Source organism: Bactrocera latifrons, unplaced genomic scaffold (genome assembly GCF_001853355.1).
Source record: "Bactrocera latifrons isolate USDA-ARS-PBARC rearing strain unplaced genomic scaffold, ASM185335v1 scaffold_277, whole genome shotgun sequence".
NCBI classification, from domain to species: Eukaryota; Metazoa; Arthropoda; class Insecta; order Diptera; family Tephritidae; genus Bactrocera; species Bactrocera latifrons.
Window position 1 is genome coordinate 263,464 of NW_017536374.1, and position 27,065 is coordinate 290,528.

Consider the following 27,065-nt stretch of genomic DNA (forward strand, 5'->3'; position numbering starts at 1 on the left):
AAAATTCATCAAGCTACCTGGCTGAACGATTTTCTACCCGATTTACATTCCYGGTCTCTGAGGACATTAATCAGCAACTCGGTATAAGGAAGCTATGGGACGGTATTTCAAGCTCTTTATGAACATCTGCAAACGAAGCCATTGGTTTTCGGAAAAGGATTATACGAGAGGAGTGCCATGTGACAGTGGACAGAAAACAGACTGCCTACCTCGCAACACTACAATCGACTACAACACGCSCGCGATGAGATACATGCCGAGAGTTGAAGAGGAAAGCGAGAAGCATTTTCAGATAAAAAAAAAAGCGAGAACCCGAAATGCGTGAGTACCAAGAGCTTGACAAGCTGGCCCCCAGGGATAATGTTTGAAAATTCTACGAAAATATGCGGCGATTGATGCCTAAGGCACAGCAATATTATGGAGCGAACATTTCTTCAGGCTGCTCAATAGCACTGAAAACATAGAACAAGGAGATGATGAACCCGATTCCCCAATCAATGCCGATGGAATGGACGTTCCAATGCCCGACCATGAAGAAGTCCAAATAGCAGTTACCCATTCTCTTTGAAATACATTCACTGCAGCAGAGACTACCACCGCTAGTGCACAATAGCAACAGCAATATGTCACTTATACTAATACCTTTTTAATATATTTTGGGACTTCAACTTGCCACATCTTCGGATAAGTTCAATCAACGTGACAACCTTCAAACTTTCAGACAAATCGAAATACCAACAAAAGTATCTGAAATTCTACAAAAACAACAAGAAAGGTTCATCAACACAATGTTAAGTTGAATGTAAAGAATATCAAAGACTTTGTTGCCTCGCAGCAAGTTAGCTTTTATTTGCCAACTTGAAATCTGCTACTTTCGACCGTCATCCGGTTGCCTGCGCCATAACGATACACCGGTGTGGCAACACACACAGCTATTCACGGTGGCAACGGCACTATGCCAGCGACTCTGTTTCGCGTGCGTGTACGGACGACCCGCAGGCTAATAATCGTAATTGACAGTGATGCCAATTTGAACTTTACCATGAATACGCCACGCAGACAATTACACAAATGTAGYCACACACACACACACACACGCGAAAAATTAAGCACACAAAGATTGCGAAACAAAAATCTTCGTTTTCCCTACCACCGCACTCATCACGTCAAGTTGACGCCGCTATACTATACGCTTTGCTTTAATAACTGTCAGCATTGGTGCTACGCCGAGTTGCCGTCCGAAAAGAAAAACAATGCAAGCACGCCAACAAGTTGAAACTCATTTTCTTTGGAACTTGCGTCAATTGACAATTGTCTTGAAGAACAAACCAAACTGTGACTTTCGTAACGGACTATAATTGTGACAATGACAATGGGGCAACGCTTGGCGGCGCCGCCGACGGTCGGACGTGAGCGCCGAGCGCAGCTTCAGGACAGGATATTGTAGCGTTGATCAGAAACTTTTGTCGTTTTCGTCTTCTAATTGCTTGACAAAATGAATTTGCATATTAATTTTGTAGCCGCGGAGTGAGCGCCGGCACTCAGTCGAGATTGCAGAACTTGATATTGAGTGGTGGGTGGTATAAATTAGTAATAGCGACAATTGGCGCGCGTAGCTTTTGCGTGGGGTGGAAGGTTGGCATTCTTAAGATATAAAGACGTTCATGGTATCACTGTGAAGTTGTTTGCTAACGCCGAAACATTTTCTTGAATACGTTGTATAGGGGTTGGAATTCTCAACAGATTTATGAACCAAATGTTATAAGGCGGTATATATATTATGGATAGGAGGACTTCAGATGTGACTGAAATTTTGGTTTGTGAAATATATTTTGTAATTTGGATACTATATATCTTAAGTCCCGGTGGCAGAGCTCAATAAATATATTCCTATATAAAAATATATCTATCGCGTCGAGTCCCTCAGATTTTGGATTATCGATATGACATTTCGCGCGCATTATTTTCTCCACCAGAAGCTGCTTATTTTACGAAATCGTCATAGCGAAGCACTCTAGCATAAAGCTGCCATACAAACTGAAGAATCGGAAGGTTTTAGTATGGAAAACTTTTTTATTTGACTAACATACTATCGCGAAGATTGGCATAGCTTATTTTCCTGGTCTAGGCTAGAATCTTCGAAGATATTGCATAGATCCGACCACCGCAACATATAACGAGCGTACAAATTGATCGATACACATCAAGTTCTTGCATAAAAAACTTTTTTTCTTAACAAGAAAAGGTATAAGAAATTCACCTCTGAAAAGTAGAAATGCTCCGTGGCAGCCGAAGTTAACTAAATTCTCTCGCTTTGGGAATTGCTACTATCTATTTGATTTATAGAACTAAAATTTAACTTTTTGCACTCCGAAAAGTGTGCAATGATATTTAATATCTGCTCTAAAGCGTAAGCAAACCATGTAGGCGTTTTGTTTTCAGCAAACCACGAAGTTCACTCTGTTTTTAACCCATACTGTAACATATCGATTTCCCTACATAAAACTGATCAATTACTCACATACAATTTATAACCTTTCCTAGAGACATCTCCATCCAACCTTAGAACACTTTCACTCACAAAACAAATTAAGTGTGTAGCACTTAAGGCATGCYTGTCTGTCTGTCTGTCCGTCTGCCTGCCTAACTGTCCGTTTCAATGTCGATCTGCACCCTCAAGTTTGCGGCCAATTTCAATTAACTTTTCATCTCTGAACTTCTTGTTGGTGGAAGACCCTGAAATAAAACCGCAACGCTCAACTCCAGCCGCCGAAAGTAATATCCACTCGCAAATATCAGCTTTTCGACGRATTAAGCGAAATTTTGCTGCTCAGTATTTATCAATTTACACACACGCACTCACACATATATACTTTGGCCTACACTATCCATTTATCCATATTTAACCTGCTGTACTTATATTCATGGCCCGGTTTGGCGCTCATATGTAGTTGGGTGCGTGTGCCCGAGCGCCTTAATGTATGCAAAAACCGCAACATCCCGACATGACAACACTATTAATCAATATTGATTGGCACTTAAGTGCTCGTCAGTTCCTCTTGTCTCTCATGCATATATGCATACAAGCATATGAATTGAAGCGTGCGTTTGTGTTTGTGATTGTGGATGTGAGGTTGTTTTCGGTGCCCAAGACAGCGCCATTTAGTGATTTAGYTAATTTGAAGTGGTTTATGAATGGGTTGAGTTTAAAAGATTTAGCGCTAAAAGCAAAGCTAAATGGATTATGCGGAATTTTGGGCATTACCCACATACGCCCATGCGCTCATACGCTCATATAGACTGATATAAGCATTACTTTGTTCGGGTGTTTTAGTTTTCGATTTAAGGGGTTGTAAATGGAGGTCCTTTTGAAAYATGCAATAGGATAGATGGCAAGAAAGCTGTGTAGTAGCTGCTGGGATGCAGATAACAACCGTTTAAAAACACTACATGTAATCTGAAAGCTTAGCGGTAATMAAAGCGTTCGCAGCTTTGGTTTTCAAACCAAATGCTTGACATTTCTTCATCTAGAGAAGGTAAAATGTTTTTATATGATGGTAGTGGAACTCCGAGGTATCTCAGACTGGTTTTGAAAGCTTCGAAGCTCAACAAACACAAGTTAGCAAAAGAATGGGATTTCCTCATCTTGAGAGGGGCAAATATTTATATATCATGGTAATGGGAGTCTTAGGTCTCTCAAAATATTTTTAAAAACTTCAAACCATAAAGCTTTCGCTCCATATTTTTAAAATTGAGGAAATTTCGTTTACCAATCACTATACATCATTTTGAAAAAGCATGCTGTTGCTGTTTTCAGGTACAAAGAGCTTGCTTAGGGCATGAGCTTAAAGCTCTATATAAACTTGCGCCGCACTTAATTGCCAAAACTAGTGATTGCTTAAAAAAACGGACAAATTTCGATATTGAGATACTAAAAGCTTACGTAGGGAATGAGCTTAAAGCTCTATAAAAGCTTCTGGCGATTTTCATAGCCTAAACTATTGTTCWTTTTAGTAAAAAGCAGACAGTTTTCGATATTAAATATGAGTAATAATTTTGCTTGATTTTGGAATAGGAACTTGTGTAATTATAAATGGTACACCATTATTTTATTTGATAAAAAGAGGGCAGTTTTAGATATTATTTATGAGTAATGGATTTGCTTGATTGTGATATATGAAGATCTTACGTAGGTTATGAGCTTAAAGCACTGTAGAAGTTTGTGTCGTCCTTAATGACCTGAGCTTGTCTGATTTACTGAAATGCATACATTTCAATACAGCGAACAGTTTCAAGTAGTAATTACAGTACATTTCCATAATCTCAAAAAAAAAAAATCAAGACAGGCAAAAAAATGCTTAAAGATGTAAATCTGGCATAATATCTTGATGTATACGTTATTAAGTGTACTTATCGTTAAATAACTACCAGATTTGATTGATCAAGACCAAAGCATGTGCTACTATTTCACAAGAATAAATTTTTTCGCTCATAATTTTTATGCTTAGAAAGATGTGTCATTCTAACGAAAAATGTAAAAAAAGCCCACAGCGGCTAATTAAAAAGTTTTAAATGCGTAAAGGACATGTGCTTTCTTAACCAAATAATTTTTTCAACGAGCGTGGTGTTATCTTATGTTTTACGCAGAAATCCTTTTATGACTCGCACAAGTTTATCGTAAGAATAAGATATAAAAAAATAAATGAGAGGGGAGACAACATAGAACAAAACAAGGAAGATAAGTGCAACAAGTGCTCAAGGTATTTCAAAATACTTTTAAAAGTGCACGGCAACCTCAGTCACCACAAATGCGGTGTACCCAATGTGAGGTATATACTTGAGATGAATGCCTTGTTTTGTTATGTTGGAGTGACATTGGGGAAAGAACATAACATTTTGTGTATTGCATAAAAACCTTGTACTTGAAACAAAGGTGTTGCAAGTAAAAGTAATTTTCTTATATTTCATTACTTATAATTAGAAAAAAGACACTTACTTGTATAAGCTTGAGAAGGATGAAGATGAAGCTGAAAGAGAATGCATAAAATGCTTTTTAGTTAAAAACTGTTTACAGATGTTTATGGTTTATAAGAACAACGAAATAGTAAATAAACTAGGCACACATATATGAAAGTCTCTTCAAGTGTTGGAAACCATACACTATAAAAGCTAAACTTTCCAGCAAAAAAAGTTGTTTTTTTAAGCGGGTTTTAAGAGTTGATTTTTTGTACAAAATTACAGATTAGCGGCTTAGTTGAAGCTTGAAGTTTCCGCTGTTGCCACATTTCCACAACTCAACATTTCGATGAACCACCAGGGCATCGTCTGAAATCTGGTTCGCTTAAAGCTTTACGCTCCATTCAAGGTGGTCATTATGACAGCTGAGAAGCACTTGTCCTCCCTCATTCTCTAATTCACTTCTCTCCCTCTCTATTTCCCCCCATTAACCCCTCTCCCGCTCTTGCAACTGCTCTTCTTCAGCCTTGTCAACAAAATATGTCCATGGCATCAAATACGTTCTAACATTATTTTAGCGCTAACGCACACGAGTACAGCAAGCCACTCAGCCAATCCGTCAAAGCATCAGTCGACGCGTCAGTCATTCAATAAGTCAGTTATTTAGTTGACTGCAATTCAGTTGTATGTCAATTGGCTCGAACGGCAGCGTAATTGCCTTAAAGCGCGGCATTCAAGCAAAGCAAAGCAACGCATCCAGCCATCCATCCAGCCGTCTATTTATCGAGCCATGTGGCATGCAACAAAGCATTGTTGTATGCAAAATTAATCGAGTCCATTGTCAAATGCATGTAAGGTATTGTATTGGCTGCAGTAATGATGTTGGCTTCGAGGCTATAATGTTACGTTGCAACACACATACAAACATGCCAGCATTTGAGCCTCAATCTAACATAAGGATATGTATATATATATATATACTTCAAAATAATAGGTATATATTATACGCACAAAGTCATATTAGCAGCTTCGCATATCGTCAACTAAACACTTATGCAGACATGTGGCAACGGCAATTGATGTGGCAGATTGAGTTGTGGGCGTAAATACAATTGCCATAAACACAAATAAGCACAAGCGCACATACACAGAGCCACATATATTCAAATATATGCAGCAGCTTTATCCACACTGTCTGTATGCATTTCCATTTCTATTTGCCCTTCTATTGCTGTATTTGTTTTTGGTGGAATCGCTGTGTAATTGCCGCATTTATACAAGCAATTAAAATCCATTGTTGTAATATGCTTAATTAGATCACTTTGTCGAGGTGTAGCAAAGACATATAATTTTCACGCACACATACACACTCGCACCTACATATATGTGTGGATTTTGTGTGAAATAATTATATTCGACACCCCGTAGAGAGTGTGTGAGATGAAAGGACTTATATTACATTACGTTGAACTAGAGTGAAAGTGTTTAGATCAATCGAGACGATTAAGATTACATTTCGATTACTCATGATTACATGCAGTGATATAGTATTTGATTTTTATTCTTTTTTTATATATAATAATTTTGATTGTACTTCACATTACTTTTTTTTACCAGATTACTTCCATTAATATTTGATCACACATTATGATTACTTAAACTATTTTAGGGTAAACATAGTTCAGTGTATGTGGATTATTAATGCCAGTTTGCCACTTTACTTTACTTTCAATACAATTCAAAACTATAGAGCATATTAAGATTACATTTAGATTACTCATGATTACATACGTTTTATTACACTTTTAGATTTCCATTAATTGCTTCTCAGATAAAATAATTTACAATACATTTTATTTTGTTAGATTACTTAGATAAAAATTAGATTACACATTATGATTAGCGCCACACAAAACTATAATTTAAAGCAATAGAGGATATATTTGTGGAGATTATTAATGTGAGTGTGCATGTTAAAATAATCGAGATAGTCGATTTTAAGATTACATTTAGATTACTCATGATGACATTTTCAACGTATGTAATCATTAGTTTATATATGTATTATATTTACATTACTTTTTTTTTTTTTGTTAGGTTACTTAGATAAAAATTAGATTACATATTATGATTACTTAAACTAGATTTCACAAGGTCGAAGGGAAATATACTTGTATTAGGGTAGAATATCACCAGTTTGAAAATTGTATTGGATGAGTTGAAATTAATTAATAAGAGTTTATTTTCAATTAAATTACATTAGGCTAAGTCGGATTACTATTAAATTACATTAGATGATATATGTAAGGATGATTTGAATTTAGATTACTTACGCGAAATATGTAATGATTACTTTTAATTAGATTCTGTTAGACCAAATCAAGACTACGAGTATATATTGGATTATCTAAATAATTAATTAGATGGGACAAAGTGGTTAGAAAATATATTGTCGTGGCCCTGATAGTAATTAAGACTAGATTACATTAAATTTGATTACATTAAGCTAAGTATGACTACTACTAAATAACATTAGATGTAATATGTAATGATTATTTGGAATTATGGTAGATTATGCAAGCGAAATATGTAATGATTACTTCTAGTTAGACTATATATTATGTTATTAAATTAATTAGATTAGTTAAAGGATTAGAAATTAAATTCTAGGATAAGAAATGAATAAGATTACATTTAACTTAATTTCATTAGGCCAAATGAGATGAGTGTGAATTACATTAGATGAGATACGTAATTACTTGGAATTAGATCAAGCATGTGATCATGTAATGATTACTTATTATTGAGATCAATAATATATAATAATATAGTTTAGTTATTATTAAAAATAAATTAGGGCTCTGGTAGCTATAGAATAGGATTAATTAATTAAAGTATTACGATACAGTAAACCTTAAATAAGACGTACAACAAAGAGGGATGGAAAAAGATATTCTTTTTAAAAAGGAAGCTAAATATTGTATAACAAATAATCCTTTCTTGAATTAGTAGAATCAGCTTTGCGTGTGTCGTTCACCTTTTCAGCTTTCATTTGAGAGCAAAAAGGAGTAATGAGTGCCGCAAGTAACTCTGTATAAAGTTTCCTCTCTACAATTGACATTTTTCTGTATATTTTACTAATTTCATCAATCCTTTTAAGCTTTCGGTCGTCATTCCATTGTTCAAACGAAATTTCTAAATACAATGCGACTCAACATTGAAACAATTAAATTCAATTGGACGCCCAAAATCTTTTGTGGCCGACTTAAACTAATTGCTATTGACGACTTTTCGTTGCGAAACTTAGGTTAAAAAAAAAAAAATTAACGGAACCTTAAGCAAATAAATGATGCAATGCGACAGCGCCGCAGGCAATTGCAGAAAAGAAAAGAAGAGGAAACTAATGGCAAGCAAAGTCGGAAGAAGTTGATGAAAATTAAGCCGACGCCGACCAAACTACGTCTGCCAAATAAAGTGTCAATATCAATTAGCGTGCGCCGAACAGCATTTCGCTGTGAATCGTCTTTGTTTTAAATTACCTACATACAGACGAAGAAAGCCGAAGGAAGACGTACGTATTGCCTCAATACCATTGTTGATTTTTCCCATTTTTCAGGCCATACAACTTGCTGCCATTTGCCATCTTCATTATCCTTTTGCTTAATTAATTTCACCGCACGGTAATTCGACAAGCAAGTGGATTTAAAAAGTTTCCACTAGCCCGCTAGCCATCAAACCAGCCACCCGCTACCAACCGAGCAAGCAGCAAAGTAGCCTGCGCGCCGAACAAGCGACCGCCGATGGACTTAATTTGCTTGCCAAATTGGCGTAAAGCATTCAAGCCAACTGCGAAATCCACTCAAGCATTACGAGAGGCGCACGCAAAATGCTCGTAAAGTTCGGTGTGAATGAAATTAAGTAAAATGGACTGAAAAGCCAGCAAATTGATATTCGTCTAATGAAATTTCTGTTTACATAAGAGATGAAAAGGTTTACGACTTGCTTTCTTCATCACTTCAGTGATAAATTAGCAGGTGGGTTTGTGAAATTTTGTATTTTCTTTCTTTTTTTGCAGGAAATAAATTAGAGGAGTGACGCAGTCTGAAATTGTAAAGTAATTGATGGAAAGGGTTTGAGTGTTATGGCACCGCTACTTTGTTGAAAATTTCGAACTTTTCAAAACAATTAGTAATAAGTGGCAGCTAATTCAAAGTGTGAAGGGAGAAATCGATTGGAAATTTTGCGCACGTCCTTTATTCTCCAGAGGACAGCAAAGTTGTGGAAACCACCGATATCGGATTACTAAAGCATGTATCTGCGATACAAACCGAACAATCGGAATCAAATGCTTGTGGGAAAACTTTTTCATTTGATGAGATATCTTCATGAAATTTGACACAGATTATTACTTAAGTCAACAATACAATATTCGAAGAATTGGGCTAGATCGAATTACTATAGCATATAGCTGCCATACGAACTGAAAGATTAAAATCAAGTCCTTGTATGCAAAACTTTTTTATTTGAAAAGATATCAGCACGAAATTCGGCACAGTTCATTTTCTATAGCAAGAGTGCATTATCCGAAGAAAATAGTTTAGATCGAACTACTATATCACCTAGCTGCCATACATACTGCCCTATCAAAAAAGAGTTTTTGTATGGAAAACTATTTTATTTGACGCGATATCGGCGTGAGTTTCGGCATAGATCATTGTTTAGGATAACGCTACAATCTCGGAAGAAATTGTTCATATCGGTTCACTATAGCATATAGCCGCTGTACAAACTAAACTATCAACAGACCATACTTTAGCTGCCAATTTCTACTTTTAATTACAAAATTTAATTGCTGAAAATTTAGGTTGTCCGAAATTAGAGCACAAACCCCAAGCTCGACCTCATCTACAACGCTGCCAAGCTACAATATGCTCATATAACATTTATGAACACTTGTAATGCATATATTTACCAACACAAAGTGACCCGAAAATTTCACTCTCAATTACAAATCGACACCAATATTTGCTTTCCCCGGCAAAAATATGCGCTCGGTTACCCCTTTGACCCGAAATGTGTTCAAATACATAAACACAGTCTCTCGATTGTGGCAAATGAAAACATATTGCATGTTGGTGATTTACACTCAATAAAACCTTGTAACCTACCAGAAGGCATAATAAAATTACAACAAATAAATAAACAAACTGACAGGCATATTTAAAGAAAACATTTGTAAGAAAAGCACACAGTGCAAGTGTAGCAAATGTTTGTAAGAAAAGGTTGCAATACAAGCGCGGCAAGGCGTGGGTTTCGGAATGGGCATATAATAATTTAAGCATCGCCTGGTTGTAAACACTTGAGTTGATATGTCCCAGGAAATCAAGCGTAGAAAATTATAATCCCATGACATACACGCATACAAGCATATGGCATGCACACACATACACGCACATAAATAAGTGGCTGTGAATCCTTTTTGCTTTTATTAATTCAATTCATAAGCGGTTTTGACCCTTTTCTGACAGATTTTCCTGCAAAACTTGCGTCTGTGTGAATGTGTGCTTGACTTGTCTACTAGTGGTAAATGTGTGTGTAGCTGTATATGTGTATGTGGGAGTGTTGGCAAATTTTCCACATCATTACGTTTGCAGAAAAAGTTGGTCAGGCGTGGCGAAGAGCAAAACCTAATAGCAAACACTGTGGCAGAGATATAAATATGGCGAAATATTCATCTTGAAATCAGCCTAATGAAGCGAATTGTCATAATTTTCAATGTGGAAGCAAAAAAAGAAAATTCCGCGCCTACACATAAATAAAATATTTGTATTTACTTATAACTTTCAATTTGCTTGCTTTTTTGTGTTGCTGTCTACACTGCATGCAAATGAGCCACACACACATACACATACACTTATGTGTGTATTTGCATACATTTTGGCATTTATTTGCATTATCCTTTGCTTTTGAAGTGCTTGCGCCATAAATATTTAAATCATTAGTCTATTTCGTTGTTGGCGTTGCTTCTCGTTTTTGGCTAATTTATTTGCATACTAGATAAAAGTGAGTTAAATGAAGCATTTCGTCATGTCTCGGTTTCGTGGAAATTTCGTTAAACATTTGGTTTTCATTTTTTTTTTCGCTAACGCCGTGAAAAGCCTTGGCTTTGACATTACTTAGAGCGTCGATTAGGCATTAATGCTTTCAACTTGGAATTTTTGCGGTTGACATATGAAAGCTGTGATGCGTGGGCGTTGTGTATGAATGTGAATGCAAATAGCGAAGATAAACTGTGTGACATTTCTGATAGACATTTCAGGGTGGTTCATTAAGTTAAACTGTGTGCCTCACACGCTTTTTCAATTTTATTAAAATAACTCACATATTGCCTGATATAGTATGTAAGCCGTATAAAGTCACACGAAGTTCGAAAAACTGTATATTAGCTATATGGAGCCTAAGGGAAGCACTGACCCGATTCAATTTCATTTTTTATACACTAGTTACTGCTTTCCCAGGTGGCCCTAGCTACAGCGATCTTCTGGCTTCATCTATGAACTCGTTCTTACTTTTTCCAAGGAACGCTTATAACTGTTTCCATGAAAATTTTTTACTAGATAGACCGACATTCACCCGGATATCGTCCCGTCGTCCTGATCATTTTGTAAATAAACCCCTATTTCTAGCTCGTTTAATTTTAGGTGATACATACAACCGTTAATGAACAAAACTATTATAACATGTTGCAAAAGTATAAGAAGCACTAAAGATTTAAATTTCTTTCAGATATCTCATAAACTGCCAAATAAATCATTATGATATCCAAGAAACTTAGCCTTATAAATCGCTGGCTTAACTCCGGTTTTAGATCCATAGCCTCTTAAGCGAAGCTTTTCAGAATGACCCGACATAAAGAAATTTTATATATACCCGACTTTTACATTCAGAGACAGAAATATATTATGAAGAAAAATAAATTATATTATATTTAAGTAATTTGGCTACAAACTCACTCCTTTTACTCACTCCTTGGCTACATACAAGTATTACATATTACACGACGCGCTTTTTTTTTATAAGAACACTATTACACTTAATACCCGACACACGCGACGTAACCGAACCGAGAACCGTATAAAATATAAACGCACTTGTTACATTCATACACACTCTCATATACACACCCACGAATAAACCCGAACACGCACTCAAGGAATTTGCACCATATATTCACAATTTCAAGGAATTTAACGCACTACGACTTTCACGTCACTATTTCTCAACATTTAATAACGACTTCAACTTTAAATTAAAAAAAAACGCTATTTAAGAAATACTTTTCACCAATTTTGACGAATATTTGCGACATCAGCCAAGAATTACGTGTGTCCACTCTCCTTATCACTTGTAACTAAATATTTTTACTGTTACATTGCATTCCTCAATTGGAATAATTCAGCTGATTGATTTCCCGTTAATTTCGCATTCCATGAAATCTCGAAAATTCGGAACTCTTCTGAAGATCTGTCACAACTCGTTAACTATTATTGCATGCATAACATTTTGAAGGTCAACTTAGAAGTTCGAACATTAAACAATTCACAACAACATTGCAGCAAAAATTCATATTGTCACTCTTTACAATTTCTCAATGATGAGTACGCAGCTAATACCTCTGCAGAGCACACAACTTAGTCGCGTACTTATTTAGGAGAGCATAAGTGTGTGTATGCGCAGCATTGATCTGCAAGCGTCACTGCTAGCTGATCAAGAGCGCGATGTGTGCGAGCGGTGCTCAACATTAATATGCAGGTGTAACACTCTTGAATGTAAGAGCGCATAGCAGACGAGCTTTGCAAGCGAAAATGAATTTATGTTAATTGAAGGATGCTGAAAGTTTTGGTGAGAGCGCGTATTTAGGATGTGTGTTGGGAAGAAATGTTAAGAGATCGAAATTGCGGAGTTGTTAAGACAATTCAAAGTGTGTGGACTGCGATTTATATGTAATATTACAGTAGAACTACAAGTGTGTAAGGCAATTGTGAAAATATACATAAATATGTGCATATATAGTATTGGGAACATAAAAGGTGGAATTTAAGAGTATCAAATAGCAAATCTAAACAAATGAGAACACATATTTGTTATGAAATCGCAGCTAAGAATAATTTAAGGTATATGATATTTATCTGCAGCTAAAAATACATACATACATATATAATGGCCCGATTTTACATATCGTCTCTTAAAACGCAAAACAACGTAACTTCACTTTTCATAAGTTTTCAGGCGAAGGAAAAGCGATATAGAAACCACACATATTGAAACAAAGTTTCTGATTTGGTTATAAAATGGTTATGCATATAATATAATATATTATTTTTGCAAGCGGAAACCTGAAATTTTTTAATTTTACATACATACATACATATATGTGACCTGGTCTACGGAAAGGGGGCTTAGGTGTCAAAAAATTCAAAAAATCAATTTTCACTTTTTAGTTGATTCGGATGGAAGATGAGATTTTTAACAGCTGTTTCCCAGAAAACTAGTTTTCGCACGTTAGCTCCCTTTTCGTAGACCAGGTCACATATATGTAATATGATGGAGTGAATCGTATGTAATAAAGGAGTAATGATAAGATCTCTTGATCCATGTGATGATATGTACTTAACAAGTAACCGGAAAGTACCGTGTTTCCAATAGGGATTATAGATTTATATATATATTATAAGAATATTTAGTTGCCGTTGTTGCTGAAGTCCACAAATTATTCATGAACAACATTCACCTAAATTGATTGTTCGGTGTGGTTTTTGGTATAGTGGAATCATYGGTTGGCACTTCTGTCGCAGCGAAGCTGTGCTCAATGACCTCTTTTTTACATTACTAGATCAATGACTTTCTTGTTTACATTTTTCTGAGATGAGTGACCTCTTTGTTCACATTTTGTGAGGTCAATGACATTTTTATTTACTTTTAGCCCAGTCCACAACCATTGTTTGTATTTAGCATAGTCAACAAACTTGTTTGACATGGGTTATTATCTAAGGAAAGAATGTAATCTTCGAGGAAATTGTTTAGATTCAAATGATATCACATCGTGTCGTGAGAGTCACCTAAATACAAACCAGGCACTATGCCTTCATTTATATGAAGCCAGCTTCCACCTAAGTCATGTTGTGATTTCCACATCAWATCACATCGAGGCACGAGAGATACCTCAATTCAAAGAAGTTAATATTGACATCTGGTTGAAGCAAGAAGGAACTTCGTGCTGCATAGCACATGCATTTTATTTCAAGAAATTCCGCCATTGAATGGTCACCAAAAAGTTGTGATTTAACACAGTTATACTGCTTCTTGTGGGGTTATTTGAAGTTATAGGTATTTAGCAATAAACTCTCTTCAAGACTTAGAAGTCAATATTGAGCATGCTATTCATAACATACGACTAGATATAAGGAAAAATTATTCGAAAATTGGGTTCATCGAATTGAAGCCTGCAAAAGAAGTAGAGGAGGCCATTTGAATGATGTTATATTCAGAAGMAAATTATCGATTGTAATTCACATTAAATAAAAAATAAATTTAGTTTCTTTAACAATTAGTTTGTTGYTCTTTAAAAAGAAATCATATCACCCCTAATGCTAAATAAATATAAAAAGGGAGAAAAAKAGGAAGATAGAGATAGGGAAAGACGGGGATAGATAAGGAAGCTGAGGTAGATAGCGTAAGGAGAAGAACAGAGATAGAAAGAGAGTAAAATTGACAAAGAGCAAGATASGGATAGATACGGATAGAGAAAGCGATAGATATGTAGATAGTGAGAGAAAGAAAGAGAGAGAGAGACTATGAGTAAAGGTATGGTGTTTCTTATAAATGCAAATATCAGCTCAAGGTAAATGGTCTGCAAATGTATCCCTGAAATAAGTATTCTCTATGAAAGGAAAATYATTTTAAAAGAAACGATACTGTTAATGGCATCATTAGCGTCGCAACAAGTGCCTGTTTGCAATTTTAATTAATTTATACAGAACTTTATACGCAACRAGTCGATGCGGAGCGCAAATGTCTGCAGCAATATAATCAACATAATTAAACAATATGCTTTACTTTGCTAGTGAAATGGTTAAATTAACATTTTCCAATGAGCAGGCGAGCACACACGGCCACACACACACACACACACGCGCGGCATCAAAYGTGCCTGCAACGGCAAAGGGCGCTTGTGTTGCAGACAACACTTATTAGAACTCTAATTTCCCACTCTCTCGTCCTATTTTTGCGTTTGATTGTTAGTTACAGCAAAAGGGCATCAAAGCAACGAGGCAATAGCTACAGTTAGTTGCGAAAACCAAACAGATGCGTCCAAGCACAGCTATTTGAATGAGTTTTGTGCACGCTGGCTGTTTTTGCTGGATTTGTTGTTGTAGTAGTGTGAGTGAACAATCGATGTTGCAAACAGCGTCGCAGTTTGTTGTTGCCCAACGTAGCCCAGTCCTTATTGCGGCTTACGTTGTTACTTTGCTGTTGTTGTTGCTTCACTGCTGGTTGTTGTCTTTCTTTTTTGTTGTTGTTCTTGCTTTTCTGTTTTGTTGTTGTTATTTTTCTGTTTCGTTGTAGCTTTTCGATGTTTGTTGTTTTYGTGTTGCTCGTGTTGTTGCTTTAATGCCGTTAGTTGTTGCAAATATTTGCAGTACACTTYTGCATGCCCCTTTTTTGTTTGACTGCGCTTTGTACCGTTACAAAATGGTTGGTCAGCAGCAGCCGGCGTTGTTGCAGCTAATAAGGACAGCGCATCAACACATTATTTACATGCTCATTTGCGTACACATGTGCAATACTATCGATGTGGGTGTGTGTGTGCGCGCTTGTTTGTATATGCTCTTAATAAACCGTTAATGGCATCAATTCAGCAGCAGCCTTTTCTACCTCCACCAGCTGACCACACGCCCCTGACTTTTTTCCGCGTGCTTTTAACGTATGCCAACATTTGCTTGCCGGCTTGGGTTGCGTATACGCCGTGTACGACTCTTGGTACACACACTCTTTGTCGTTTGCTACGCACTCAAAACGTCGATTTCACAACTTTGTGCTGGTAGGCACTGTGCAGTCGTGTATTGGCGTTTGTATGCTTGTGCATGTGTGAGTTCAAGCGGCTCGAGTGAGCGTGTCAGCACGCGGTTCAGCGTTTGCCAAACACTTGAATTGCAAATTTCCGTTTGATATGCAGTGAAGTGTAAGCAGCGAAGCTATTCAATCATATAAATACAGGCTACGTGCCTAGTATACACATGTACAAACATAAAGCCGATATTAAGCATGTTTACGTAATGATTATGTTTTTATATGTGGAAAATTTCCACTGAAGTGCTTGGAAAGCACATTTGACAGCGCGAGTTATTTTTTTTTTTTTGTTTTTTCTAAAAAGAGTGCACATAAGAAAAAACCGCTAACTCAGATTGATCCAAAACTGTTATACTCTTCACAGAGGCATTTTTTCGCACACAAGATTGTAAACAAGATATTTATTTTGATTTTGATGGGTCAGTTTGTATGGCAGCTATATGCTATATAGCGCCGATCTGAACGGAATCTTCGGATTTTGTAGCATAGTTTTGGAAAATACTCTGTGTCAAATTTCGTAAAGATATCTTGTCAAATGGAAAASWTTTCCATACAAGGACTTGAGTTTGACCGATAAGTTTGTATGACAGCTATGTGCTGTAGTGATTCGATCTGAACAATTTATTCGAAAAATTTAGTGTAGCTTGGGATAATTTTCTATSCCAAATTTCGAGAAGATATCTCTGCAAATAAAAAATTGTGTGCTACACAAGGACTTGATTTCGGTCGGTCAGTTTGTATAGCAGCTATATGCTGTAGGGAATCCATATCGACGACACCAATATCTTACAAGCTACTTAGAAAAAAAGGGATGTCTGCAAAATTTCAACACCATATCTCGAAAAATYGGCTTAGCTCGTCACACTTTGCCAATGGAGTTTAGGCCCAAAGRATTCAGAGATCTCGAAATCAGTTCCTCCTACTTCTATTTGAGGAATTCCATCGGGATAATCTCTTACTCTTTAAATTGATCTGGTTTAGAAGAACTCCCTGCTATGTTTTGCGTTTCGAGACGGATCTAAAAATAATAAGCTCTTAACAGGAAGACAATATGATACTAGGATTTTGGGGTCCAGGATCCAGGGATATCGAGATCATACAGTTTCYCTTTCGAAAGCACAACATCAATTGCTCAAATTTCGTATCAAATATATTTTAATAGAATATTTCATAATAATGTTTGTATATGTTGCAACATCACCTGCCTGGTCGGGCCATTTTGCCGCTCAAATGTGGACAGAGCATTGCCCCTAAAGAAGCGAATGAAAATGAAAATTAATTGAAGTGCAATAAAATTGCTGCCACTATTGTTGCCACATGCATGCTCAAGCATGCAACATGCATAAAAGCAACTGCCACATTGTTGGCAAGTACCGCATGGCGTGCGGCAAAAAAAAAAACAGATTTTTTGCATCTTTTAATGTTTTCAATTTAACATTTTGCCACTTGCCACTTGCAACACGCACGCACACATGCCTGCATGCCGRCGTAATGGCATAGTTCGCGCGTTCGCATACAATTTGCGCAATTTTCCGTTAATTTTTGCAAATGCGGTGCCACCTCGGTGCGCCGTGGCCAGTGCGCTGTCAAGTTGCCACATTGCTTTCAATAACCGCAACAGCGGCAGCAGCAACATTTGCTGTTTGTGGAAATGTATATTTTTACGCATTTACATTTTTTTCCTGCTTCCTCCCCAGCCACCATTTTCTATTACTGTTGTGCCGCTTGCCACTCCACTGGCGTTTGTTTGTTGTGTTGCACGTGTGCAAATGTGGCAGCGCCAGCATGCAACGGCACAAATATTGTTTATTGGCTGTTTGCTGCTGTCACTGTTGCCACTGWTGCCACTATGCGGACTCCCGTTTGCGACTGTAACTATGTTTGTGGCTTGTGCTGCGGTTGCATGCACATCGAAAGCGCACTGTTGCAACATATGCCTGTCGCCTGTCGAACGCACGGGAAATGGCTCGGTGCGCTAACGGTGCTTTTTGTTTGTTAACCTTTTAAAAGTTAACAATTGTCCATCGGTTGGCACAGCGGTGTGGMCCATGTGGCGTTGGGCTCTGTTGCAACAGCTGCCATTTAGCGCGCCATTACGCTGTTGTGCCACAATTCGCACATTAGCAGCTTTCTATTAGTCGCAGTCCGTTTGTTGTGGCAGTGGCAACTAATTAAAAAATCTGCACAAAAAATAAAAAAAAAAAAAAAACAAAATGAGGCAGGTAAATGAGAGCGCCACAAGKGTAAGCGGGCTCTATGTGGGTTGCGCAATGTGGTATTCTTGGTGAGTTCTGTGCGAAAAACAGAATTCTTAATTAAAAATGAAAAATCATGTTTTATATACTATTAGAAAATATCCAATTCTCTAGCTTAGAGAGAAAGAGAAGAAGGAAGATAAAGTTAGCTTAATATCTTCAGATTTTTTAGCTTAGGCCTATAAGCCTGACCGGTTTCTCATCGTCGTCGTCAAGAAGTAATCATTGCGAAATACCCAGCTCCGGATACCCTTAGAAACCAGAAACTATGAACCAGAGTCCGAAGCAGTTACGGCTGCTCTTAAAAAGTTAAGCTGTTGGGTTGACGGGGAAATATTCACATTCTAAACCGATATTATCGCCTTTTAAAGATGTTACAATGACGACGTATTCATAAATTCATATAGAAATTTGATGGGATATTTGTATAGGGTGATCCATTTCGAGGGTCCCGACTTCTTTTAAAGAAAAAATAGAGAAGCTTAAAATGTAATCGGCGAAGGTTTAATATCTGTTGCAAATGTTGTCCGTCGCAGATGGTCATAAGCTGAGTGCAATTTTTTATCACTCGATGATGCTTCAAGACCTGAATCGTAGCGAAATTGTCCGCAAAGACTTAAGACTTTATATATCAATACAGGGAAACGTCTAACGCTGTGATATCACACGATCTTTATGGCCAATCGGSCGGCCYAAAACGTGAATTTATCTGCTCACCGAAACCGCCAAAGTCACGCATTTCAATTACAGCATCATTTTTGAAGATATWTGGAGCGATGATCCMAACGGCCCACAAACCACACCAAACTATTGGTTTTTCTGAATRAAATGACATCACTTGAATCTCTTCAGGTTTCTGTTTATCCCGTTTTCTTACTTAAGTATCCATTGAGCCAGAATTGGCTCTCATCGCTGAACAAAATTTGGCTCGACAACAACGGATCTTCTTGGAACTTTTCAAGAGCCTATAGAGCGAAGCGCTGTCGCTTGGGAAGATTGAGCGGCTTCAGTTCTTCYACAAGCTGTATTTTGTATGCTTTCAATTTCAGATCTCGACGTAAAATGCATCAAGTCGTTCCATACATCAGCCTGAGATGCTGTCAAAAAAGGCAATTGAAAAAAGTACCTATACTTGGGTCACCCTTTATATATTGCATACTGTAATCCGATTTCTCTTTATTTAATACTCCAATGACAGAAAGGTTTAGCTAGTTTATAAAGTCTATGTAGAAAAGTCTCTCGCAAATTAAGCTACAGACCACATATGGTATGCATACAGAAACGTTTATGAGCGGAGATATAACGAGAAAATCAGAAAAAAATCAACGTGTCAGACACAAAAGCGCGAAGTGTGGAAAAGCAGAAAAGCATCAGCTKGTGTACGCTCGTTCACTGTCAAAATGTTTTCAATTTTCCACTTAATTGTTTTCAATTAACCAAAAGGACCACTTCAGGTCCATTTGCAAGCCACGCAAAACGAAGMGAAAGCGACAGCGACAGCACACACACACAAACACATCCATAAGGAGATATGGGCAGAAGACAAAGGAGAGTGAAAATGCAACAGAATGATTGTCTGGCCGCTTGAATGCCAGCTGCTGGCCAACAGCCATTATGTCCATTCAATTAAATTACGAGTGTGGCTGTTAGCGCTCTTGTTGTGGCCGGCATAGAGAGATGGTAGTATGCTACAACRACAACAACAACACACAAAGGGACAAGCAATATTAAAACACCACCGCTTTATACAAAGGATGTGACGCAGGTTGGAGAGAAATGGAGCTGAAGTTGCAGCCACAATGGAGTTTGAGTTGCCACAGAGTGTGGTGCGTGCAACTTTTGGTTGCACATATGAGCTGGACGGCTGACTGAGCTTTATTATGATATGCTAAATTGTGGCAGCAAAGCACAAGTGGCATGTGGCATTGAAGATGCAGCAGGGAAWCTGAAGAGCAGCGTGTCTATGAGAAAAAATGCGTGTGTGTCTGTGTGATAATGCGTTATACCGTTAGTTCTGGTAATTGTGCTGGCAATGCACTTTGATCGGCCTCTGCTGTTATTGCAACAGCGCTGGCATGTCAACAACATGCCACATGCCACATACCACCATGGCAGCAAGCAAACAGGCAAACAAACAAACCGCTGAAAAACAAAACAAATCAGGTGGAAGCCAAAATGGCAACTGACCAGCCGCTGTTGTTGCTTGTAGGCTGCTTTTCTTTGTATTTTTGCCTTCAACTTCAATGGTTTTGCTGTAAAATCAACAATACTCATTGGTTTTTTTTTTTTTTGAAGCCTAGCTAAGAATGCAACACTGGATAGCAGAAAATTAATCACGCACTTTAGTACCGATTCTTTATCTTCCCAGATTTTCATTTTAACATTCAACTATTATGTGTCGCCTAAAAATATGTTAAATATTTGAAAATACGTTGAAAAACGAAAAGTTTKGAAGCACCTGCATTAGTAAAAAGATTCAGAAGTGAAAAGTTCGCCCAAAAGTATGCAACAATATATACATTTTTTTTATTTCGACAGCAAAACAATTTTTATACCAGTTTTTGCACCCTGTACCTGTGCTTCAAAGAAACCACGTGTCAGCGGCGCATGCGCAACCAGCTGCTTTGTCCACTTAGTTAAAAAATTTACAAAAATTAAAAAATTGTAAGTTATTTAAAAATATATGTTGTTGTATTATTATTATCAAAGCGAAACAATTACATAAACTTCATTCCACCATTTAACCGCTCAGGCATTAAATTTAGTGCAATTTGTGTTCCTTTTCCTCTGTCTTTGCGCTGCCGTGCGCGGCGTGCGGCTGCTGCAATTCCAAATGCGTAATATCTTTGATATTCCGACTGTGTGCAGTACTGGGGGCCGTGTCATGATGCGCCGCAGACGCCACCTCCGCTGTTGCAACGTCGGCGATGAAAAACTCGGCCGGCACCTGGGCAAACACGCTGCGGAAGTGCGCCAATAGTACTTTATTGATTTCCGCTTCGATTTTCGGCTTGAATATGTCGAAAAATACACGCCAGCTGTCATTAAACACGGCATTCGTATTGTCGTTCAACACTTTGTCCTTGAACAAGTTGTCGAAGTGCAAATTCAAGTCCTTTATGGAGTCCACATTAAATTGTAGCGCCTTCAGATTGAAAAATTTATGATTTTCCAAAGTCTTCAACATGACCTTGGTCGTAACGGTGTAAAGGCCATCAACTAGGTGGGTGGTGGTGGTGGTAAAAGAGGGTGCGGCAAGAAATAAAAGATTTTAATGGGTTTTGTGGCGAATTTGCAAGGCATGTGCGTGGAATTGTGCAAAATATGGCGATTTTTATTCTTATTTTTATTTTTTGTAGTGGAAAAGTGCGTTTGGGGTTAGCGGAATTGTGTATTAATTTTTATAATTTAATTTTAATTATTCGCTTACGTATTTCCATGAACATTTCAYCGCTCGTGTCGATTTTGAGCAGCAGCACGTTTCCTTTGGCGGTGTAGTGACCGTTCAGTCGCACTTTCGGTACTAAGTAGGTCATTTTGAAATCGTACTCATTATCCTTGAAGCTTTTGGTGCGAAAAAATTGGAAAGCGGAAAATATTTTGCAAACAGATTGGCAATTAGTCGGTAATACCCAGTTTATATATATAAAATATGACTGTAAGTTATATCATCCTACAACCTTAGGGCAAAAAACGCTGGCACCTGTTTACGTAAATAACTTATTTTATGCGCACAATTATCATTATCATATGAATTCATCCATAATTGAATACCAATTACTTGTTAATTACGAATAATCGAATACTACTCAGTTATTTAAACACAGTGCAAATAGGGTTTATGCAATCAATGTAAACATATAACAAATATAACATGCTCTCACTTACTTGACACTCTTGACCTTCGCCTCACTCAAACCGGTTACTGTTATATTGTTAATCTTCACTGTGATCGGTGTAATGTTTTCACGATCTTCGATGACTTCGAATTCTTGTACGAATAACGGATCGATCGGTGTGGAATGCGGTACGCCATCGATACCTGTGGAAATTGAAAAAAATATATGTATATGTATAAGTAATATACAGTTTTTTTTATTAAATAAATTGAGTACGAGTATACAAAAACAAAATAAATATTAAATAACATTAAAAAAAGAAATCGTAATTAGTAATCCCGAAAATTTTTGCTCTAAAACATTCAATACATTAGCATATCAGAAATATTCCGACTRAATTAAATATGGCTTTATAATTTGAAATCCCGAAATCCCAAAATTTTTCGAAATTTTTCGAAATTAATTTAAATAGAATTTTTTCTTTGAAATATAAAAAATTAACCATACAATTCTATTACAAAATCCCGAAATTTCGGGATCAGCATATTGTAGTCCCGAAATCCCATAATTGTACGAAGCGTACTTAACATACATTTTTTACTCTTGAAAAAAAATTTAATTAGGACTTGATTAGCATATGAAATTCACAATCCCGAAATCCCGAAAATTTTCTAAACGAATTTAATTTTTTTAATTTTTAAATTTGTGTTACAGAAAACAAAAATTAAGTGTTTCCAGTTTTCACCACTCTGCCTCTCCTYCTCTTACCTTGCTTCCAAGTGCTGAATATATTTTGATAGGCATTTACGATGCATTTATCAAAATCAGCTGACTTACGCTGGCAGGTTTGCAGATCTTTTGCTGTGAATGGCAGAAATACAAGACACAGTTATTTCCAAAACAACAACAAAAACTTGTTAAACTTTTTTTTGTTTTTGCAAAAATCGCGAAACTTACGTTTCTCTTTCAAGAAATTGTGTTCGTTGTTGTTGTTTTCGGTGGTTTTGCCTGTTGTAGTGCTGGTGATGCTTGTTGCAGTGCTGCTGCCACTTATCGGGCATGTTGCACCAGCAGGACAGTTGCTCACCACACTGCTGCTGCCGAAAGCTGGCAACAGCAAGGCGCATAATGCGAAGACAGTGCACAAAATGCTTATTGAGTGCATTTTTGGTGGAAAAATTAAAATTTTCAAAAAAAAAATATCGAAAAAAAAAATTAAAACAAAAATTCGAGAAAAGATTTAAGAAATTTTGAAAAACCAATTTTTTAAATAAAAAATTTCGAAATAGAAAATTTTGAAATAAAAACTTTCGAAAAAAATTTTTTTTAAAGATTTAAAAAAAATTGAAAAATAAATAAAAAAATGTTTTTAAAAATTAAAAAAAAATCGAAAAGAACGATATTTTTATAAGGAATAATAGTTTTTTTTTATAAAAATTTTTTTTCTATTGAATTTTTTTTTATTGATTGTCACTCTCGTTTCTGCTGTGTTACGCGAAAAAATGGATTATATGCTGTTCACACGTCGGATTGCAGTTTGCAACTGATTGAGTGTGCGTAGAAAACTTTGTTTTTATTGGAAAGTGAGTGAAAAATTTACAAGTAAAACGTTAAGTTGTTGTTTGAGTGACAAACATACTTGCGTGTGTGTGTTTGTTTGCATTGTTGTAGTTAATTATTTAATTAAAAGCGCATATAAAACATAAAAAGCGCGCGACGTAATGCGAGGCGCTGCGTTGAGGTCACGTTTTCTACCCAGATTCTTAACGTATTTTATTTTATTTCAAACAATTTTGTGGCAAAAGTTGTTTATTTGTAGTTTTTTGAGTTATTATTCGTAGCTGGAACCGACAACTTGTCTCCAYATGTGCTACTTTTCACAGCTTTTTCGTTTGCTTCCCTCATTCCATTACTTTCCAACACATGCTAAGTAATTAGAACAACATAACATCTGTTTTCTTTTGTTGTTTCTTATTGTTGTAGTACAACTTTTTCTAAACTAGTTCCAGTTTTTTTTAGCTGTAAATTCCACCTGGCATGTACAGTTGTAAAAAATACAACAGGAAGTTATGTTGTATCAATTAGTGCGTTTGGCGCGTATTCGGAAGTAAATTGAAATTAGAATTTTATGAGTCTCTAAGAGGAAGTAAAAAAATAGTAAACGCTGACTGATTAARCATTTTTGAGACAAATCAAGCAAGTTCACTGCATTCATTGAAAGTTAATGAGCAGGTAGCTTTAAGCTAAGCACACAGTGGAGCGAGCAGCAAAGCGATSAAAACTGGCGCATAGCAAATAGATCATCATCAACATTTCATCAAATACAGTTATCATACAAATAAATAAATTTTCTATACAACTGTGATTTTAACTCTACTAAGGATTTTGAAAGACATTATCAAATGATATGAAGAGCTTTAGGCCGAGGAGCAGAGGAGGTATTTGCTGGCAAACGCAAACTAAAAATTTTATATAAGAAACGTTTGGTTAGGTTTGGTTACTCCAAAGCATGAATTTGCTTTTACTACAAGAAAGTGCCATGGCAGACTTACTGCGAATATTTCCTATTGCTAATCCCCTGGCAATCTTATAGTTGAAGATTTTTTCTTATAAGGAGATGATTTTTATCAGTTTTTTGTAAGATTAGTGGCTTACAATTTTTATTATGCATGCTTCAGGCTTTTTGACATCCCCACCTATATATCGATGGTAATAAAGCGCTTGAAACCTGTGATATACCCATGTGAATGCACTTTTGGCTGAGTTGTTCATTGCCTTAGCGTATTATGTGTATGAAAAAATGAAATAATTGAAAAAAATTGTTTGAAAATTCTCGATCAGCAGTGGGTAAGCAGAGGGAGCTCTCGATTCTATTGTGGRTTGCTTCTAAGAACTTGGTTCAGGTCAATTGAAAATTCACCAGCCTATCATAGTAAGATACAATGTCWTTTATTCAACTCAACACCCTTCAAAGATAATACAATGATTCTAACGACCCTCTAATACCCTTTTCGTAACAATTAATGAAGTACGATATGTTTTTTGCTTGAAAATAAGCCTAATCATKCKACTAAAATKTCTTTCCAGCAAGCAKTYTTTTCAGATCTGAGCACAGGAAATATTCTATTGGGGACAGATTTGGCGAATACGGCGGATAGGTAGCCCATTTTAGGGATTTTTGCATCGTTTTCACTGACTTTGTTATCTATCGATGAAAGAACTTAGATCTATTACGCTTGACCATCTCCAAACACTGTTCCAAACCATCAACTCGTCGTCGTTTTGGTCAAAAGTGAGCTCGCGCGGCATCCACTTTGCACAGAGCTTTTTCATACCGAAATATTCGTGAGGAGGACTTTTTAATTGAGCTGTTAATTATTAGCTAAGGATCTTCTAATTCCAATCAGATTATGACTGTATTAAAGGTCGAAAAAATGCAGTTTATTCTTCAAATTAGTTTGCTTGACACTCTCTGTTCGCGAAACTTAAATAACTTCTCTAACGAACGCGTCATGAGCGAAGGAAAATTTAATGATTTAATGTGTTTGATATTAATTTGCTGTATTTATTTGCGTACATTAGGTCTTTAAACTGTGTAAGATTAAATATTTGAAAACACATAATCTACATACATATAAATATAAACATATATGTACATATATAAAATGTTACACTTTGTTATGTATGAAGCTTATGTATTGWGGAGAGAATCGTTTTATAAATAGTTAATAGCGGTTAAGTTGCGATATATGTGAATAGGTTTATAATATACAAATACGTATCTAGTTCTAAAATTAAATATACAACGAAATACAATATAAATTGAATATATAATTGGACAAACACATGTATGTTATATACGTTTGTCTTGTTCATTTGAAATTTAAGCCTTAATTAACGCACACTTAAATTAATTATAGCGCACTAAGCCTTTGACTAAAGAAAATTGCATGTAATTTTAATTTATAGTATAATAATTATTACTTTACTTACTTACTAATAAATGCAGATATACTATACATATATTAGTGGTTTTTAGTGAAAGCTTTACGATAAAGTTCAATTTTCTCTCAGTGCTCATTAAGCTAACCTAGATTAGTTCAATCTTAATATAGGTGATATTAWTATAAAAATTTCTGATAATTAAAAAGTAAGTTGTAAAAGCTTTCAAGCTTGCTTAAACCTACTGGAGCTTTCAAGAAGCTTTCAACTGCAATATTAAACATTTCAACACAGAATATCACTTATGAAGTACTGCCTCACACAATGCAGAATATCACTATACTAAAAGCTTTCGCGCCTAAAAAAGCTTTCAGCTGGAATAATATACAATTCAAAAAGAATATCGCTTATGAAGTACTACCTACACCCAATTAAGAATATCACTATGCTAAAAGCTTTCGCGCTTAAAAAAGCTTTCAACTGGATTAATACACATTTCAACACAGAATATCGCTTATAAAGTACTGCCTACCCCCAATTCAGAATATCACTATGCTAAAAGCTTTCGAGCTTAACAGAATCGAAGCTTTCAATTTACATGCTAAGGATGGAGAGGTTGGTCACATCATATTCAATCCCTGAAGCTTTGAAAGCTCTTCACAGAGTTTTTGAAAGTTTTCAACCGCTTTTTTAATTTATTGAATTATCATAAAAGAGTCAAAAAATTTATCAAACCAAAAATCATACTCAGTATGTTTCTTATGAAAAAATAAAGGGAATTATTTCGAACCTAAAARAARGTARTTATATTCAGCTTTTCTAAAAATAMSCAATCTATGAAGTTCCGTGATACATATGAAGTCGGAGACTAAAAAATGTGAAAATTTGTTCAATAACCAGAATGAAATCAAAACTCAAATAAGAGTATACCATTAACCAATTG

General features: G+C 36.2%; 1 protein-coding gene and 1 long non-coding RNA gene across 2 annotated transcripts in view; both read right to left on the reverse strand.

Annotated features, from left to right (window-relative positions):
• Positions 1-12,327, reverse strand: part of LOC108970029 — a 147,736-nt gene extending 135,409 nt beyond the window's left edge. The window contains exons 1-2 of the long non-coding RNA XR_001993453.1: positions 11,970-12,327; positions 4,997-5,027 (exon numbers count right to left, since the gene is read on the reverse strand). This is a non-coding gene — a long non-coding RNA (uncharacterized LOC108970029). The remainder of the gene's footprint in view (positions 1-4,996; positions 5,028-11,969) is intronic.
• An 8,683-nt stretch (positions 12,328-21,010) lies between these two features.
• LOC108970026 lies at positions 21,011-23,411 on the reverse strand. The gene is made up of 5 exons (XM_018935128.1): positions 23,138-23,411; positions 22,949-23,041; positions 22,230-22,383; positions 21,772-21,905; positions 21,011-21,560 (listed from the first exon to the last, which is right to left on the reverse strand). Exons 1-5 carry the CDS (start codon positions 23,343-23,345, stop codon positions 21,103-21,105), a joined length of 1,047 nt encoding a protein of 348 aa, XP_018790673.1. The 5' UTR covers positions 23,346-23,411; the 3' UTR covers positions 21,011-21,102.
• Between the last annotated feature and the right edge of the window lie 3,654 nt (positions 23,412-27,065).